The following is a 17,970-nucleotide window of genomic DNA, read 5'->3' as shown; positions in this document are numbered from 1 at the left end:
CAAACAAACTACACGGATCAAAAGAATTAAGGCAACACTTAATCATCAACAGCATAATACCAAGTTCCGCCTTGCACAAAGACTGGGTTTTTTGGGAGGGAGGGGCAGGAGGTCAAACAGTGCGTTTTTTGTATTAAAGCAAGAACATGTTCTATTTCAGCAAACATTCAGGGATGTTTAGTTTAACTCTTAACTACCAAAAAAAAGAAAACTGAGCGTATTCACAAATAGAAGAAGGTGAAGTAATAGTGTCTTTCTGAGACACTGAGGATTCAAATGCATGACTCGGACGTCGAAAGCAGAGTTTACTGTGTCCAAAACAAAAATGGGCTTCAACAGCAGACAGGCAGCCAGAACAAAAAGGGCAAAGACGGGCAAAAGGTCATAACAAGCGATGCAGGAACAAGACGGCTGCTCTGCTAAAGCTGACTACACGATCTGGCAGGGAAATGAGGGCTGACTCCTCATTTCTTCTCAACCTTTCCAAATCTGCTTTTGCCCAGGTGTGAACGATGAATCCCTCGTGATTATCGTTATTGGAGGCATTTATTATTAGCACAGGTAACGTCCCCTAAACACTAAGAGCAGCACAAATCTGGCATATGCCCAAGAATTGGAGAGATGCCACAAAAAAAGGGAGTAAAAAGGAGTGGAGTTTATTAAGAAGTACTTAAATGAGAGCAAATCGGCCTAATATGAGCAGATTATGTAAAGTGAAATTTCTCTTTTATACTCGTATATTGCCAGTATCAGTATTGTATTATTAAAGTAGTGTAACAGACGTTTAGTTGTATTCCCCTGTTGTGTTGTTACAAGAGGGACATTGTGTTTGAACAGAAAGAAACGACTGGATTTTCTTACAAAAACATGAATACATAGATTTTTGAAATATGCACAGTATGACTGGGGATGTGGTCTAATAGTGTTAACATTTTTCATTGCATCTCGACTTTAAGAACCATTTGGAAAATGGTATGAAGACGGACTTTTCATATGGGGACATAGAAAGACACATTATTTTGTGACTATATGAGTGCTGTACTTTGGCACGCAGTGCTGCCTTTGGGAAACCAAAAAACATGCGTCACCTAAGTGAGCCATTAAAGAACATGCCATTGTGAAAATGAGTCTGTCGTTGCAGTTAAAGAAGATGTATAACATACTGTCCCGGAGAAACTTTCCACTTCGCCTGCCATAGTCGCCCAATGGAGGAAGTTTGTGTCTCTTATCAAATATTTATGGACGTTACTCGGCTCTAAATAAAGACAATCTATTTGCGTCGCCTTTTTACTGTCTGCCTTTGAAGCGGAGCATGCGTAAAGCTTTGTGCCTGGGATGCATGCTTCCCAGCGAGGCGGCGCTTTATATTTAGCTCGCATGTTGCTCTCGCAGCAAAGTGGGTCATTTCACTCCGTCGTCTTCTTTCTGGCATTTTTGTCCGTTTTTTTCTCATTCTCACTTTCTCTCCCTCCCTACACCGTCCTCTCTCTCTCATCCTGTCTTTTTAAAAAATGTTTTATTCCATCCTCACTCTGCTCTCTCTCTGCAGCTGATGAAATGTTCAAAGCCGAGCACATCTGCGGCTGCTTGACACAGGACCGACCAATCACAGCTGATTGAGCCCCGGGGGGTTGGAGAGGGCGGCCTGTGAAGTTTGAGTGCAGTTAACTTTTGATAGGATGTCAGGCTGAATTAGGAGCGCCACACAGAGTCTCGCTGGCTGGATAACTTGTTACATGGCTCCACTTTGATAGTTGGCCATGAAGTCGATCCGCTTTGTCTCGACGGCCGACATGGTCACGGATAAGCTCACCTAATGAGCACGTAGCGGGAGGAACTTAGTGTAGGCCAAAATAAATGAACACCGACCTTCGTGGGATTCATGTTCGGTAATTGTGCGGATTTTCTTGAATCTCGATCTGAGATTCCGGCGTTAACGAGTGCACTTAAGCCAATAAGCCTTAAAGGACCTTGACATCTGGAGATGTCGTGTCTAGTTAGCGACGGCTCATTACATGTGTAGTACCGGGCGACACAAGCCTTCGTTAGCTTTCGAGATGAAGCTAACAGTTAACGTTGATGCTTGATCGTGTTGAGCGTCACGGCGGTGTTACGGTACACCGATGTATTTAGAAATCCCTAAATCTCCTACGTACACGGCCTGCTTTCTGCGATGCTGTATTGATGTGACATTTTGTAGTGTACAATAGCCGCCACCAGAGGTCGCTCTGTATGGCGTAACAGGCAGCTGAGCTCAGAATGATGGCGCCTTACTGTTTTGGTTTAACAAGCAGTTAACAACGACATGGTTTTATTTAACCGATGTGTGCGGCGTAACACTAGTAAGTGTGTGGTGGAGAGACAGAGAGAGAGAGAGAGAGAGAGCAAGCGTAACATTATATGAACATTATATTATATTATTATTATATGTCTGTATAGTTTCGGCTATTTGTTGGTGAATAAATGCTCCTCCTCGTAGCTTGCATGCTATCCGCGGATTAAAGTGAAGGGGCTAGCTATGAAGTGACTTCAGGCTCAGGCTCTTAAGGTTGGCTGTCTTTTAAGGTGGACCAGCGCTCATTTTAGTGAATATAAAAAGAAAAAATAGAGTAAAATAATAAAAAAGATACCTCAAAATTGCAGAAGTTGATAAATTCTGTCCGATTATTTTTGGAAAGTGAGGAGATGCAATATTTGATTATGTTATACCCATTAAAGTTAACATTGGGATAAATCGAACGTTTGCTGGAAATCTCTTGTGCATATGAGACTTAAAAATGCATCAGTGAGGCGGCCAACATGTAACATATGTAATCAACTCTCACCCACGATTGAGTGTTGGAGAGCCTTCAAACCGCAGGATTTCAGTTCATTAGATTTTAATAGTGTTTGAATCATTCTACTTTGGCTGCGCGGTTAATAACACATTTTTCTGTGGTGTGATAAACTCAGCACACGTCTTTTTTTCTTTACCCAGACATTAAATAATAAACAGAGAACAACAAGCTGGAGCCAAATAATTAATAGCGTTTCACTTTGGGCTGTTTGAACTTTCAGCCCACTAGTGAAGCCTTTAGTGTCATTCAAATGTCTGCTTTCCAATCCAGCAACAACAACACAGTCGACCCACTGATTGCTGTTGTGGTGTTTGAATATTACCTGAGATCACCTGCGTCTCTCGAGTCGGCCCGCGGAGCAGGCTCATGAATTTTAAAAGCCACAAAACGGCAGGTCTCTTAATGAACCGCGGCTCCGTCGGGGTAACAGACTGATGACCTACTTATTCCAGCGTTTGAAGCAGAGGCGCCTAAATCTTGCGAGGCTTGAAGTGGACTACCTGGTTGGCTTACATAACCATGCGCGGCTCTTTTTCCCCCTCTGAAAGCAGCAGCACCCATTCTGTCTGACACTTAAAGGAAACTGCCGTTGGAAAACATGGAAGCAGTGAAAAGGAATGCAGCCTTTCTCTCTCAGAGCAACATTACATTAACTAATTTAACAGCCCTTTGTGTCTGCGGCTCCACTCAAACTCGAGGACTTTCCTCCAGCAATGACTGTTTGCCGCAGGTGCCATTGAGCAGCACAATTAACTCTTTATGGCTCCAATGAAGCTGCTCATTAGCGGATACAAGACGGGTGTAAGTGGCAGCTTTAGGTGTGAATAAAAGCTGATTTAATGCCGTAATGACGAGATAAACCGAGCTAAAAAAGATCCGCTCGGTACATCATGTAGCTTTAATGGGCCTCGGTGAATTGTGTCACTTCAGGAATTAAAGATGTTAAAAAAAGAAAATGTCATTACGCGAAAGAATCCAAATTTCTTCAAAACACAAGCACCCTCAAAACAACATTTCATATGCAAATTAGGAATTATCTCATAAAAGAATATGTGATGTCAGCTTTTGGCTCACAGATTTAGATCTGTCTGTTCAGACACACATTGACATTCGATACCCAGCCTTATTGATGAGAGCGTCTGCTGCCGGTCATCTCCAAACAGTGTGCTCGTTGTATTTAGTCTGGTTCAGTTTCACAAATAAAAGAGGATTAAATATTTAAAGAAATATTTGTACGAAGGAGCAAATATTCATGTCGAGAGCTGGGAATCGGTTCTTTTACTTTGACTCGGTATTGATCCACTGTGTGAACAAATCCCTTCCAGTTTATGACTTTATAACTCCACTATTGTCGACCCTATTTGGCATATTTCTAACGTTCTCAGACACACCGGGTAATTACACAGCATCCTGTCCCGGAGGTGCTCGCTGAATGTCGGTGAGCTGTATTCACTGGAAAGCACAAGTCAGCTGGATAACTTCAGCAGTATGAACCCCAAAATAAACAATTTTGCTGTGATTCAATCGCAATAGGCGGTAAAAAAGATGCCGAAGTAACTAAATAATGATGATAATTTGTAGTCCAACATCATTGTTTGTTAGGTCTGTCTGCGAGACGATGAGCAAATCACTTTTAAAATACTTGTTTTCTGAATGGAGCCCGGATTGATCGGAGGTAGGCTATGCTAACACTGTAGCTGCTCAATAATTTACTTAAATTTACATCATCTTAAAATTAAAATTACATCATCTAGACATAAATACGGCATCCTTCGGTCTCTGTACCAATGTGAGGTTCTATCGGAGACCACAGACCGCCACAATATTCTGATGCAGATACGATTCGCAAGGTCCTCTGGGTAGAAAGCTGAGCAGACACGCTGTCCTCACACATTCCCACACTCTTCTCACGTCTTTGTGTTTTGTAATTGGGAGATTCAGGGGATGACTACTACAGGAGTATTTCAGCCTGTCTGTGTTTGTACATGGTGTACAAGTGCATGTAAATCGTTCTGGATGCATGCATGGTTGCGTGTGAGCTGATTGGACAGAGATGACAGATGGAGGACCAGCTCTGTGAAAAAGAAATGTGCCAATGCATAGTTTAATTTCCTGAACGGCTTAGTTATTTTCAGTGCCGAGTTCAGATTCAGCTCCAAGACGCTGTGAACTCAAGAGTCGCAGCTGCACGGATGACTGGACTGCGATTATATTCCTGAGATCCTTCAGGTCTCGGTGCCAGACCAGCTCTCCAGCTTCAGAAGGAGCATCAGTTGGCACGGTTTGGCCTTCCTCCTTCCTGCACATGCTGCGATGAGCGTCGCCTTTCTGCTAAACGTCCTGGAATCGAGGCAAAAAGAAGAAAAGCGTTGATTGGTACGATCTCCACCGTCGTCATGTGGCCCGGCCGCCTGGTTTCTGGGTCACTCCGTCCATTCTACTCGCAACCAATTCATTCTGCTCCACTTTGAGAGTCAGCCAAAGAGAAAGAGATCACTATGAGCCCGAGCGCCCACACAGAGCAAACTTCACTTTTGATTATGGACCCGCTACTGGTTTCACTTTGAACCAGCCCAGGCTGTGGAACACAGGCTCTGTAGGCAGCGAGGAAACGCAGCATTCTCCCATTTCCCCTGGTTTGAAACACGCGTTTTCTTTCAGTCATCTGATTTACTGGAACATGTCAGCTTACAGCGAACATTTACTAAGCAAGAGAGCAGACATCAATGTCGGACTGAGTTACACAAATGATTTCATGAGCAGCGAGTCTGCAGGACTTAAAATGTCTGATGTTCCCAATGTAATTATATTAAACCAGTATGATATCCTGATATCGACGTTTCATCTGTTTTATGTTCGGACGCTGTTAAGGGATTAGCTTGGTGTCCTGCGGTCAGTGGTGGAAAGGAATAGTACATTTACTGCAGTACAACAAACTGATGAGCTCTGGTGGGGTTGCCGGGCAAGTTGGCCAATCAGATTCCAGGGGTAGCCGGTGCCACACCGGTGGCCACGCCCCTGAGTCTCTGTGACATCACCACAGGTCCCAAAGTGGGTGTCACCATCTTGGCAGTGACGACAAAACCTAAAAAATCGATGCTGAAAATGGTGCGAAAAGGGAGGATCGTTACTGGCACTGTTGCTGTTATTTGCGCTGTTAGCCCTGCTAGCTGCCGGCTCAGCCGTCACCATTTTGAGAGCCGTATTGAGGGACTTTATCTGCGTGGATGAAGGTTAAAAAAGCCGTCCATATTCAGTATTCTTTGGGTGGGAGCCGGCGGAGCACAGGAAGTCCAGATATCTGGTCGAGCGGCGCTCATCTGCTCCAGAACGTGTGATGTTACAAGATAAAAATGATTAAGCACAACCCCCGACTACGCGCGGACACGATGTTCTCGTCGGTCCCGTATTTCTCAAAATCGACTGACTGGTTAATGTCTCCATGTTCTAACCCATGTACAGTAATTAAGAGAGACGGTTGTGTAAAATTAATCCAATTCTTTTTTTAATCTCCCTCTCCGTTATAGGAACGCATTTGGCTGCGCATGGATGCCGCTTTTCTTTCATACCTCCATTCATTCTTTCCCCCTCATTTCCTCCAGGTTTGTACTGAATCTCATTGAGAAAAAAAAAAGGGGAGACAGACATCCTCCCTCAGCTGTCTCCCGTCCTTGGCGATGCTGTGTCAGGGAGGAGAGAGGGGAGAATGTAATGGTGCTATTTATAGTAACTGTTGCCGTTTAAAAATGAAAAAAATCAGTATATCACAGCTCCCTATACTCCCACCCTTCCTCCCCTTTAAAGGGTTGAGGTCCTTCCTCCTCTGTGTGCACTTCCCTTAACCCGATCCTCCATCACGTCATCCATCCATCCTTCTATGACCATTGTTTAGATGCTCAGAGCAGGAGGCTGTATCGTTCATTTCTCCTCCAGAGTCGTCGCCCACCATTCATGCATTGAGTCGTGGGCGAGGAGGAGAGGGGGGACAGAGTGAGCTGGGAGGAGATGAGGGAGGAATAAAGAGGCAGTGAGAGGGAGCAGCGCTTCGTGCCGCGCATCTCAAGTCGGCTTTGTTTAAAAAAACACGGCCCGCTCATGTATATTCTCCCCGTTTCCAGCGGGAGCCTCTCCAGACCTGTTTCTCATCGGGGACCAGAACAGAGCAGGTCTGCAGCTGTTTGTGGTTTATTATTATATCACAATTAAAGCGCCGCTCAGTGTTATTCTGCTGAATTGTGAGTCTGGAAAACAAAGCGGCGGGCTGTTTGCATCAATTCTGTGTGTCCTCCCTACCTCACACGGATAAATACATACGTGAGAACATTGGTGTACAGTGTTGTCGTTCTAATTTAATCTTTAAAAATCTATTATTTTATAAGCAAGAATTTCAGGAAATACAAGTGTCAGTCGGGTGGTGATTTCTGGTTCTGGAAAGTGGAGACAATCTGGTTGTAATAAGTCCGATTGCATGGACGTCTATGAGAAAATGACCCTCCTTCTCTCTTGATATATTTCCTCAGTGAATGTAAACATGCGATTGTGGTCTCAATCGCTAGTTTCAAGTCTTCTTCAATACAGCACGATGTTCATTTAATCAATTTTGGTCTATTATGAGTTAAATAGACCATAAAGCAGTGTATGATTTAGGGTGGGGCTACCTCATGATTCACAGTGTTTGTTTTTGTCTTACATCCTTCATTTGAAAGTTAATATTTAAGTTCTGGTTGCCTATAAGTGTCTTCTACAGTGCATTTAGCTCCACCCTCTTGTGTCACGTCCTAAATACCTAATTGCAGGCTTCAAAAACGCACATTTCAAGTGCCTCAAGATTGTAGTAAATGTCCAGTTTGAGGGATCAAACAGGAGCCGGTTCAGGGTTCAGTGCTCTCTGACTAATAATCAGTGAAAGTGGACAGAAGGGCAAACATTTTCAATACAATCCCGAGAGTATGCCGTGATTTAAGGTCCCGGGGGGAGGGACGTTTCTGTGGCCCGCGGCCCGGTCGCCCACTAAATCACATCCTTTGTTTCCGAAGCGTACGTCGGAGGAGGGCGGGACCACCTACGGCGGTTTACGCCCCCCCCCCTGCTGCTGTTATACGGAATGACAGCTCAGATGTTGTCGCCGTCTTGTTCCCATCATTCTGGACCGTGTCGGCCTAATTGGCTGTCGTCCTGCACTCGCCGGGCGTGCCAACAGACAGACTGACACTTTCTGTTTGGCCAATATACGGCTGTCGTGTTTTGGGTTTTTTAAAATCCCAGCCAACACAAATGTGTCCTTCGGGGAAACATTTATTCATTGTAAGCATTTCTACAATCCATTGCTTGTAATAGCGTTTTGCCTCAAACTTCCCTTTAGTGCGTCTTTATCTGTGTAGCTTTGATGCTCTGATTTAGTTTTTATGTTTATTCCCGCTCCCTTTAGACTATTCAGAATGTGCATCTTTTAAAAGGAAACAACCTTTAATCCACAGCTGCAGCCTTCAGGTGTTTTTCGGCTCCCGTTCCACATCAAACAGCCGTCTGTGTTTTTAGAACAAGTGGGCCGATTGCATGATGACAAACGGTCTGTTTCGGTGGCACCTCACAACCCAATGCTGGCTGTCGCTTCTGTGCCTGCATCACCGCTGATGAGACTGAAATAGTGCCCGAGCCCGATGCTTCCCACGGAAGACAAAAACTAAAAATAATCACTTTGTGGAGGAAATGGCAAAAGTACAGCGGTACAAGTTTGTAAGAAGGACGTTCAGCCCTCTGCTTTTATCCTTCATCTCCACAATCACCCTCACCTCGATGACTCAGCGAATAAATAAATAAAAATGTATATTTCTGTTTTTAAGTCATCTCCCTGAGACTTGAACTCTATAGTCGTATGAGTTTTAGAGCTGTAAAACTGTTGACCTCACGCCAAGAACCAGTTTAATTTGTTTAAACACAACAGCGATCACTTTTGATCAATTATGACCAGGACATCTATCCAAACATATTTACATTACATTTGATATATATGCTGACTAAAGTGTTATGTGTTGACACTGGAGCAAGTGACAAAATATGTAAAGATGATAGTGAGTCACCATGACACGATACTGGTAGAAAAGAGGAATAAAGGCAGTAAACTGATTCAGTAATGTAAAATACAAAATGGTATTCATCATAAGTGAGCGAGCAAGAATTAATATTCGCTTCTGGTCATACTGGTATTATTGTAATTCTTTTTTTATTGGTGTGGTTTGATGGTTAAATATATTCAGTTCTTGTAGACACACTATGTACTGTGATGTAGTGACATTTCATCCACCATCATCTGCTGCCATCTAGTGGAATTTAAGCAGTGTAGCATCCAGGGAGATGGAGAATAGAGCCTCATTTATTTATTTATAAAGGCAGAATTCAAAACCTTATGATTTATGATAATCTTATTTAGGTTTATTTAATTGTTTTTAACTAAAAAAGATGTCTCATCTTGGTTCTTCACAAAGTGTATAGGTGATTCCAGCTGGATGTTTTATGATCATTGTGAAAATATTTATTTTAGGATAAAAAGGATAATTGAAATTCTTTGATACTTCTGGGTATAAAAGTACTTATATATACATTATACTTATATAGTACAGATACTTCTGGGTATAAAAGTAAAAAAAAAAAAAAACTTGAGTCGTCAAATCCCCATTCATTTACTCTTCCTTCTTGCCCACACAGCTGTTCACTGCAACCTGAGCCAGAATGGCATCGACCACCAGATGTGCCCGGAGGACATGACGTCACAGCTGGAGGAAGAGGAGGAGTCAGTGGACGCGGGGTCTGTGCTGCTGGACGACGACAGCCCCAGCTACCAGGACGCCAGCCCCCTCATGTACCAGCGCCGCTCGCCGCCACACCGCTCCGTCTCCGAGTCTGAGCTGTCACGGGTAAGAGGGCGTCGGAAAGCACCGCAACTCTTGTGGTTAACACAACCACATTTGTGACGATTATATTGCGGATCATAAACACGGAGCTCACTTTCTGCTATAATCCAAAATCCAGTAGAAAGGTCCCGTTTACTTGTTGTCGAGGGAACCACTGGGATGCTGACTTCTGGCCTCCAAAAATACATCATCCATGCATCACTCTTTGCTTTTAGAACACCGTCACCTGGTACTAAATTGGTTCGTATTTGTGGTCAGATTACAGTCCAAAACGTCCCGCTGGCAACACACAAATCAAATCAACCACCCGCCTCATAACGAGCCCCACGTCTACCTGCTGATGAATAATGGAACCAGGAATAAACCAGGAGAGGCGATCTGGTGTTTCAGCGTTCCTGATTATACATCAAAGGATCCATCGTCAGCAATGCAGAATAAATCTCCTCCAGACGCGCACACACACACACACACACACACACACACACACACACACACACACACACACACGCACACGCTTCTAATCTCTCTTCTCTGTGTGAAGTCTGTGATAATCAGCTGTCAATTAAAGCGAGTGGAAGAACTTTCAGTCAGACACAGTCCTCTGTGTAAATCCTTGATGAGCTTTGTGAAACACCAGATAGACTGCCAAGCCTCGGTTCAATTAGTGAAAACACACACACACACACACACACACACACACACGTTTGTTTTTTGTTTTTTTGCAGGAACCATTTGTGTAATTTCATATCGCAGCGACTTCCCGCTCGAGACCGAATGCTTAGTGAGTTAAATCATTTCTGCTAATGCACGACTTCCTGCAGGTCTCTAATGCAGTTCAGCTTCAGTGTTGTGTCTCCGGATTGCACTTAAGCATGAGTTTTTTTTTCTCTTCGGGGGAAGTTCAATAGATTGAGTGCATAAAGACTATAATTACATACAATGGCAATCTATTCTATCATGCAACACGGCCACGGTCTCTAGATGGTGTCTATTTATACTCTGGGCTTAATTAAGAGTTAGATGGCAGGTTTTCCAGCCCTGGACTTATTAACTTCACTGCTAACGATTAAAGTCACAGCCAGACAGCAGGTGGAGCGTCTACAGCTCCGGCATGTGTTTTCCAAGTGAAAGAAATCATCCAAAGTATCAAATGAGAGAGTTTTTAATATATATATATATATATATATATATATATATATATACATATTTTTAAAAAGGACATGTATAATAATTTCTGTAAGTTAACAATAGTCATATAGATGTTAAGGCTGAGTATTATGTTCTTGCAAATACAATACCTGAGTTTGATACTTATATAGCATATATAGCAACCTTTTATGCAAACTATAACAATTAACATACAGGATAAATTTACAATGACAATAAAAACAACAAGATTCAGATCCATGAAATACCCAAAACTCACTACTTTAATATCGCTAATTACTCGTTTTGTATACTTGCAAATTTGCAAGATATTAAAAACAAGTTTCGATGCCCAAATTACGTTTCCTCGGCTTGTAGAGTATATGAAGCTACGAGCTATGAATGAATATGAAGCAGACGGCAACCTGTGGTTCCGAGAAGTGAAGCCAAGGCTGAAGTGCCTTAAAGTAGCATTCTCTCTACTGGCCATCAGGGGGCGACTCCTTTGGTTACAAAAAGAAATCTGATTGTGATTGTGTGGTTACCATCCTACCAATGAAATCAGCTACTAAGACCACTTTAACTTTAACAGCAGTCCAAATATGGTCCCTTCCTTTCACTGGTCGCAAAAATATTCCAAGATGGCGACAACCAGAATGCAGTGCTGGAAGCTCCACAAACATACTGCATGCTGCGTACTACTTATAGGTCATTTCAGTTCACATGAGCTGTGATAATTGTCAAATATTGGATTAAAGCTGATTTCTGAGCCCGGCTCGAGTTTTGTAATCGAGCGCGCGCTCGCCCATAGATTAAAACATTAGGCATAAAACAGCCGTTTAGACTCGGTGGGCGACTGTAACACCCGTAGCAAATCATCTCATCTCAGTCGTAATCAATATCAAGCCCAAGGTGAATGTGTGTTGATTGGTGTGAACGGGCCCCGGCCATGCTTTATGGACCCTGCCGAATCCCAAGGTCGGGGACCCTGAAGGGGTCTTGCTCACTTTTTCCTTGAAGTTGTCAAACAGAGGCTCCTTATGACGGCTTATTAATTTAGTCAGCATAGCGTGGTATTCTCTGTCAGCCCTCTGGACACACACGCACACGCGTAGACGTATCTCATTTCCGTCGCCGCTCCTCGTATGTAACGGATTAATTAATGCTGGGCATTTTCATCTCCCGCCAGCTCTGGCCGAGAGAGACGGAGCGAGGCGGGGAGAAGAGAGAGAGAGAGAGAGAGGCGAGGGAGAGAGAGAGAGCATGCCAGAGCTGTTAATTAGCTGTGCAGTGACGATGAGGGCAGATGACACTGGGCTCCGTGTCTCAAACAGCCATTCACTCAGTCAACATGACACTAATGGCAGAGGCCCTCCTCCTCCTCCTCCTGGCCAGTCACACGCCACAAAAAGCCGTTGCATTGTGTCGTTGTGACACTAGAGGGCAGTGTGTAACAGCGAATGATACCTGCGAGCAACTTCAAAACACACAGGAAGCATCACTCTCTCTTTTATTCTGAAACATGTATCAGATACATAGAAGAAGAAAAATAATTTCTGTGCGATGACTTAACTTATTTTGACGGGGCAAAATGTGTAAATTTTTCAGCAATTATACGTTGTGTATAAATATTTAACGTGTAGAACAGAATGTAAATTTAAGCTGTATCAGGTGTTTTTAAAGCGTTTATTGATTTAGTCATTTAGAAGCTCCCATAATTGGTTTCTGGTATATAAACACACAATGAAGGACAAATAATATGTATTAAATATATCCTTATCTGAGAGTTATTGAAAATGCTGCACATGGATAAACACTTTTCCTTATCTGCTTATAAATACAGTATAATGTGATATGACCATGTTTATATACTGCTTTGAAAAGGGATTACCCTCCTCCCCTCCCTCCCTCCCTCCCTCCCTCCCTCCCTCCCATAGGCTGGTTATAGTGTGCATTTAGGGGTGACAGAAGATCTCGACTGTTGAGATAGCAGCTCGGCAGTAAATCCCACATGGAAGTGGTGTACATCGTCTGAAAGCTGGGAACCTTGAGATGAATTTCAGATGCAGCTCGGCAGCCGGTGTCAAGACGTACTAGTTATGAATCAGAAATAAAACATGACGAATGAAGTCAAATAATTTTGTGAAAGCTCCACCGGGCTGTGATTATCCTAGAGGATGATACAGGTCATTTTATACAGTGATGTCACGTCTAAAAATAAAACATGTTCTCACTACAATGAAGTGGCTACTATGGCGACGGACATTATCACAAATGAATCCAGTTGTGCTCCTTGGATCCACAAGACACTCAGCTTTCCAGTTATACCCAGCTTATGCAATTCCACAACTGCTTAGGGACCCAAGTATGCAGAAATATTATAATATATAGAAAAAATAACACTTTTATACAGCCTGTAAAACATACTGGCTTGTTTTTTCTTTTACCCAAACTGCATGGGATCAGATTAAAGTGGGCATCTGTGTGCGAGGAGAGCTAGAGGGGAGGCTGGTGGGTAACCATAGAAACCATTTTCAATTATATATTTTCAGGTGAGCGACAAAGTGACCCCTGTGAATATGGCCATGTCGGTTTTTCTCTCGCCTTAGCTTATCTTTGTATCGTTTTTTTTATTTTTTTTTATTATTTTTAGCCTCCTGCCCCGACAAGTCAGACGCGGCAGCGGTGTCTCCACTCCGACAGGCAATAAAGGCATGTCAGCCTCCTCGGGGGGTTTAACAGCTTCACGTTACGTGTTGCCACTGTATGCCATGTAGTTCATCACTTATCACTCTGTCTACAAGACTACTGGATCACAGAGACGTGACGGGTTAAGCTAAATGGTTAACACTCATTGATATTTCCATCAGGAGAAGACATTCTCATTTTCCTTCATTTGCAGGTTTACTCTGTTTACAGCGGTTTACTGGTCTGCAAACCTTCCACTCTTTGTGTGTATTTAAGACAGAATCAATCATATTATTACTGAGGCTGAAAGAACATAATACACCGCTTTATCCCAATGTTTTTTCGTCACAGTAATTGTGCTCAAAAGAGCAGCTTACTATTCAGTTTCAATTCAAAAATCGTTATTATTGAATTTTTTTGTATTATTATTTATTTATCAAGTGCAAGACACAGACACAAAGTGTATACAGGGATGCAATGTCTGTTCTTTTTGTTGTTTTGAACTTATATGAACATAAATAAAATATACAATAAACAAACAAAAATAAGAAACAAAAATAAAAATACATGCATATATACACATACACCAACACAGTAATAAAAATACGAATGAAAGGTGCTAGTGCTGATCCTACTGATCCTTACAAAGTAAGTGTTATCATTGAAATTTGTGTTGAATTATTTCCTCTATGACATTGATGGTGAACTTTCAGAAAAAGTTTGGAGAATGAGTCTAAAATTACATATTTTTTCTATTTAATTACTAGACCTCATTATGCTCACCTCTTTGGTCTTTGAAATCTACAAATCAATGTCAAAATGTGTAGTTAATTAACTATTGCCTCATAAAAAAGACACATTACACCTCTAGAATGAAGAAAACTTCATATGTATGGAAACTGATCTTATATATTTAAAAATTTTTTTAAATTTTATTATTTTCCCTCGTACACAGATTCAATAAATGAAACGCTGCCCTCTTCTTTTGTCGGGGGAATATCCATCGCTGTCGTTCTCTCTGGGAAGTAAACATCACTGTGAAATCCATGTGACATTATAAGGATTAACACAAAATACAGCGAGTGATGCACAAAGCGACGTGCTTATTGCTGCCGTAGTTAACACTTTTAATTGAGCGAACTGAAGCAACTCCCCATGTATTCACATTCACTCTCCGAGTCATGTGGATGTTTGTGCTTTGAATCCCCGGCTCCCTTTTGTATTCCGCCGCCGTCTCCACAAAGGGGCCATGTGATTGCCTCTTGATTAATTTAGCGGGGGTACGTTCATATTGGATCTTTTAAATGCTTATCAGACTTACCGCGATTACATGCTTCATTACGTTAGTAATAGTTTTCGTTAATGTGTGGATGTTTACTCCAGACTCTGGCTTATATTTGGGTTGTGTGCCCCCCCCTCGCCACCCCAAAAGGCTTTATGGCCCACGTTTTAATTTCTGAGGTTGTCCTTGCTCTGTTGCCACGGTAACGTGAAGAATACTGGTAGCTGCACTGGGCTTTCAGTTATCAATTAGGCTAAAGCCAAGGACGGCAACATGCACGTTCTGGAGGGTTGGTGTGTGTGTGTTTGCATTTTTTGCTTTCTGTGCCTTGGCTGCACATGTGGATACATATTTAGTGTGCGTGTGTGTGTGTGTGTGTGTGTGTGTGTGTGTGTGTGTGTGTGTGTGTGTGTGTGTGTCCGTTCCCAGACGTATCCCACTTAGAAATAAAGCAGGCTTCTCCTCTCACCCCAGCGCTGTCACTCAAATCTCTAATTGGCCCGGAGTCTCTTGAACGCAGCTCTTTGAGCATCATTGTACTCCTGTTTTTCTTCTCCGCCGTTTCTTCCCCCCTCCGCCCTTTGGCTCCCGTTGGCTGGCTGGCAGGCAGGAAGGCACCCGGCTCACCTATTGTACCCGGGGCCCCGGGAACACGGCTATGGGCTAAATCAGTGCAGAATGTAAAACACAGATGGCCATTGACTCACAAATGCGTTCATGGAAAAAAAAAAAAAAAGAGTCTCTCGTGTCAATTCTGCTCTCCCTCATTTCATTCCTCCGCCTCATCTGTCAGTCCAGCCTTCCTCCACACTCCCAGAATCCTCTCCTTCCTCCCCGACTACTTCTACTCCCTCCAAACTCCCCCTCGCCCTTACTTACTCCCTCTCTCTCCCTCTCTCTCCCTCCAGTAGCCTCAGGCCCCTAGTCAGGGTTAATTAGCATTAAGTTGAGATGTGTTTAATGGTTAATGTGGTTTCTTCCTGCGATACCATTCCCTCCGTCCGTCCACGCCAGTGCCCGCCGAGCCGTCCCACGGAGAGCGGTGGCCTCGCTTACCTGGCTACCTGCTCGCTTTCCGCTGCCGGAGCCGGCATGTACATCACCCCCAATTTCCCTTTCTCTCTGGGATGCCAGATATAGAGTGAGTGGGAAGGAGAGAGAGAGAGAGGGTGAGGTAGTGGCGTATAATAAGAAACAGGTGAGAGAGGCGGAGGGAGACGGAGAAGATGAGAGCTGTGGGGAGAGAAAGTGTGAAAAGACAATGTGATAGATCTGACAGGGAGCGAGATCGAATACGGGGGAGAGATGAGAGATTGGGAGGGGGGGGTGAGAAGTAATGCTGCCAGTACCTGTTATTGTGCTCCCTTCTGGGCGGAGGAGAGAAGGGCCTCCATTGCTATGCCACACCACACGGCAGCCGGAGAGCAGCCTGAAGTGGAGGGGAGTCTATGTGAAATTTTAATCACCGCTCTCTGTTTGTAATTTTAGGAGCCCCTCAATCAAAATCCCAAGCACTGCCAGCACTTTTCTCCAGCGCTGCGTTGGCAGGCGCCCGCCGCTGCCTGCTGTCGAAGTATTTAAGCTGCAATCTTTTAGGCTCTAATGTAATATATGAAACGTCATAAAGTCGTGCAGGTTGGATTTAAGCTTCTTTCAGTTCAGAGCCGTTACAACTGCATTAATGGAGTTTTAACCACTAGGGGTGCTGTAGAGTAATACTTTGATCAGCTTGTAGATTGCTGTTTTTGTAGGCCAACCTACCAGGAAGTTAACATCTCCAAAACGCCAATGGGACTTTTAACGCTTTTTGTTAAACAAGATGATCTTCACACGGTTTTTTTAGCGTAGATGCAACCGGTCGAAGTAAAAAGCTAACATTACCAGTTAGCATTGCGCCGTCTAGTTGCTTGTTAGCAATCGCGTTGTTAAGCTTCAAAATTCACAAAATAAATGACTTTGAGACGAGGGAACCGTAAATGAAAAAATGCTGACTAATTTCAGGGTTTTCGGACTCATGCGCTCTATTGTTTGCATCTACTGCTCTAACTGTACATGCATAACAAATCACAGTGATGAAGTGGCGGATATTTGGTGGCTGGAAGTATTTCGTCTTAAGGTTTTCTGTCCGTTCGTCCCGTTCTTGTTCACTTGATATCTCAGGAACGCCTTGAGGAGAAAGTCTTCATGGACTCAAGATTGAAATGCTTAGATTTAGCTGGTCAAAGGTCACCGTGACCTCACATCTTTTCCACTCTAGTGAACGCAATATCTCCGGAACGCCTTGAGGGGAATGTCTTTAAATTTGCCACAAATGTCCACTTGGACTCGAGGTTGAAATGCCTAGATTTTGGGGGTCAAAGGTCATTGTGACCTCCCATCTTTTCCAGTCTTGTGAAGGCGATATCAGGAATGCTATATGGGAACATCTTCAAATATGGTACAAGGATCCACATGCATGGAAGTGTTTCATCCAGAGAGGCATGATGAAGTGATGATATTTTGGACAAAACACGACATTTGAAGGGAAAAGTGTGATGGGCATTTTCAGTATTTTCTGATTTTTATACCAATGATGAATCTGGAAAATAACATCAACAAACAAAAAAACCCACTAAACCAGAAAACAAATCGCACAACAGCAGCACTCTACTGGATTTGCTCAAAGCTCTATTATTGCCTGTTTTTTTTATGTTTTTTCATGTTGTTATGTTTGCGCTTGCATTTTTTTAAAGGATGAGTTGGTGGTAATGTGCTGTTAAAGGCAGCAATCTGTCAATAAAAGCTGCCATAAATCATGCAGGTTGCAAAACATTCGGATGTTTTTTCTGACAAAGGAAAAATAAATCATCATTCTTGTCAGGCCTTCCGGGTACAAGGCAATTTGGGGAGACAAACTGAATGTCAACAAAACCATTTATACATAATGGTTACCTTTAATGCTGGGTATGTTTGGATTAAACCCGTTATTAACCCTCGACTAACCATAGGAGCCATATGCATGTTTGACAGATAAGAAGAATAAATGGTTTAGAACAGGGGTTTCATTTTCATCAATATATTTTTTAAATCAGCATTAAGTTTAATTATGAAACCATATCAAGAATAA

General features: G+C 43.0%; 1 protein-coding gene across 2 annotated transcripts in view; it reads left to right on the top strand.

The window, feature by feature from the left end:
* The window catches only part of samd12 (sterile alpha motif domain containing 12), an 81,976-nt gene that overhangs the window by 5,560 nt on the left and 58,446 nt on the right, over nt 1-17,970 (top strand). For both annotated transcript variants that reach the window (XM_084032764.1, XM_084032763.1), the window contains exon 2: nt 9,543-9,751. In XM_084032764.1, coding sequence (XP_083888890.1) covers nt 9,543-9,751 — 209 coding nt within the window. The remainder of the gene's footprint in view (nt 1-9,542; nt 9,752-17,970) is intronic.

The sequence above is a fragment of the Eutrigla gurnardus genome, assembly GCF_963514095.1.
Source record: "Eutrigla gurnardus genome assembly, chromosome: 17".
Lineage (NCBI taxonomy): Eukaryota > Metazoa > Chordata > Actinopteri > Perciformes > Triglidae > Eutrigla > Eutrigla gurnardus.
Note: the sequence above shows the minus strand (reverse complement) of the source record. Positions and strands in the feature narration are given on the sequence as shown.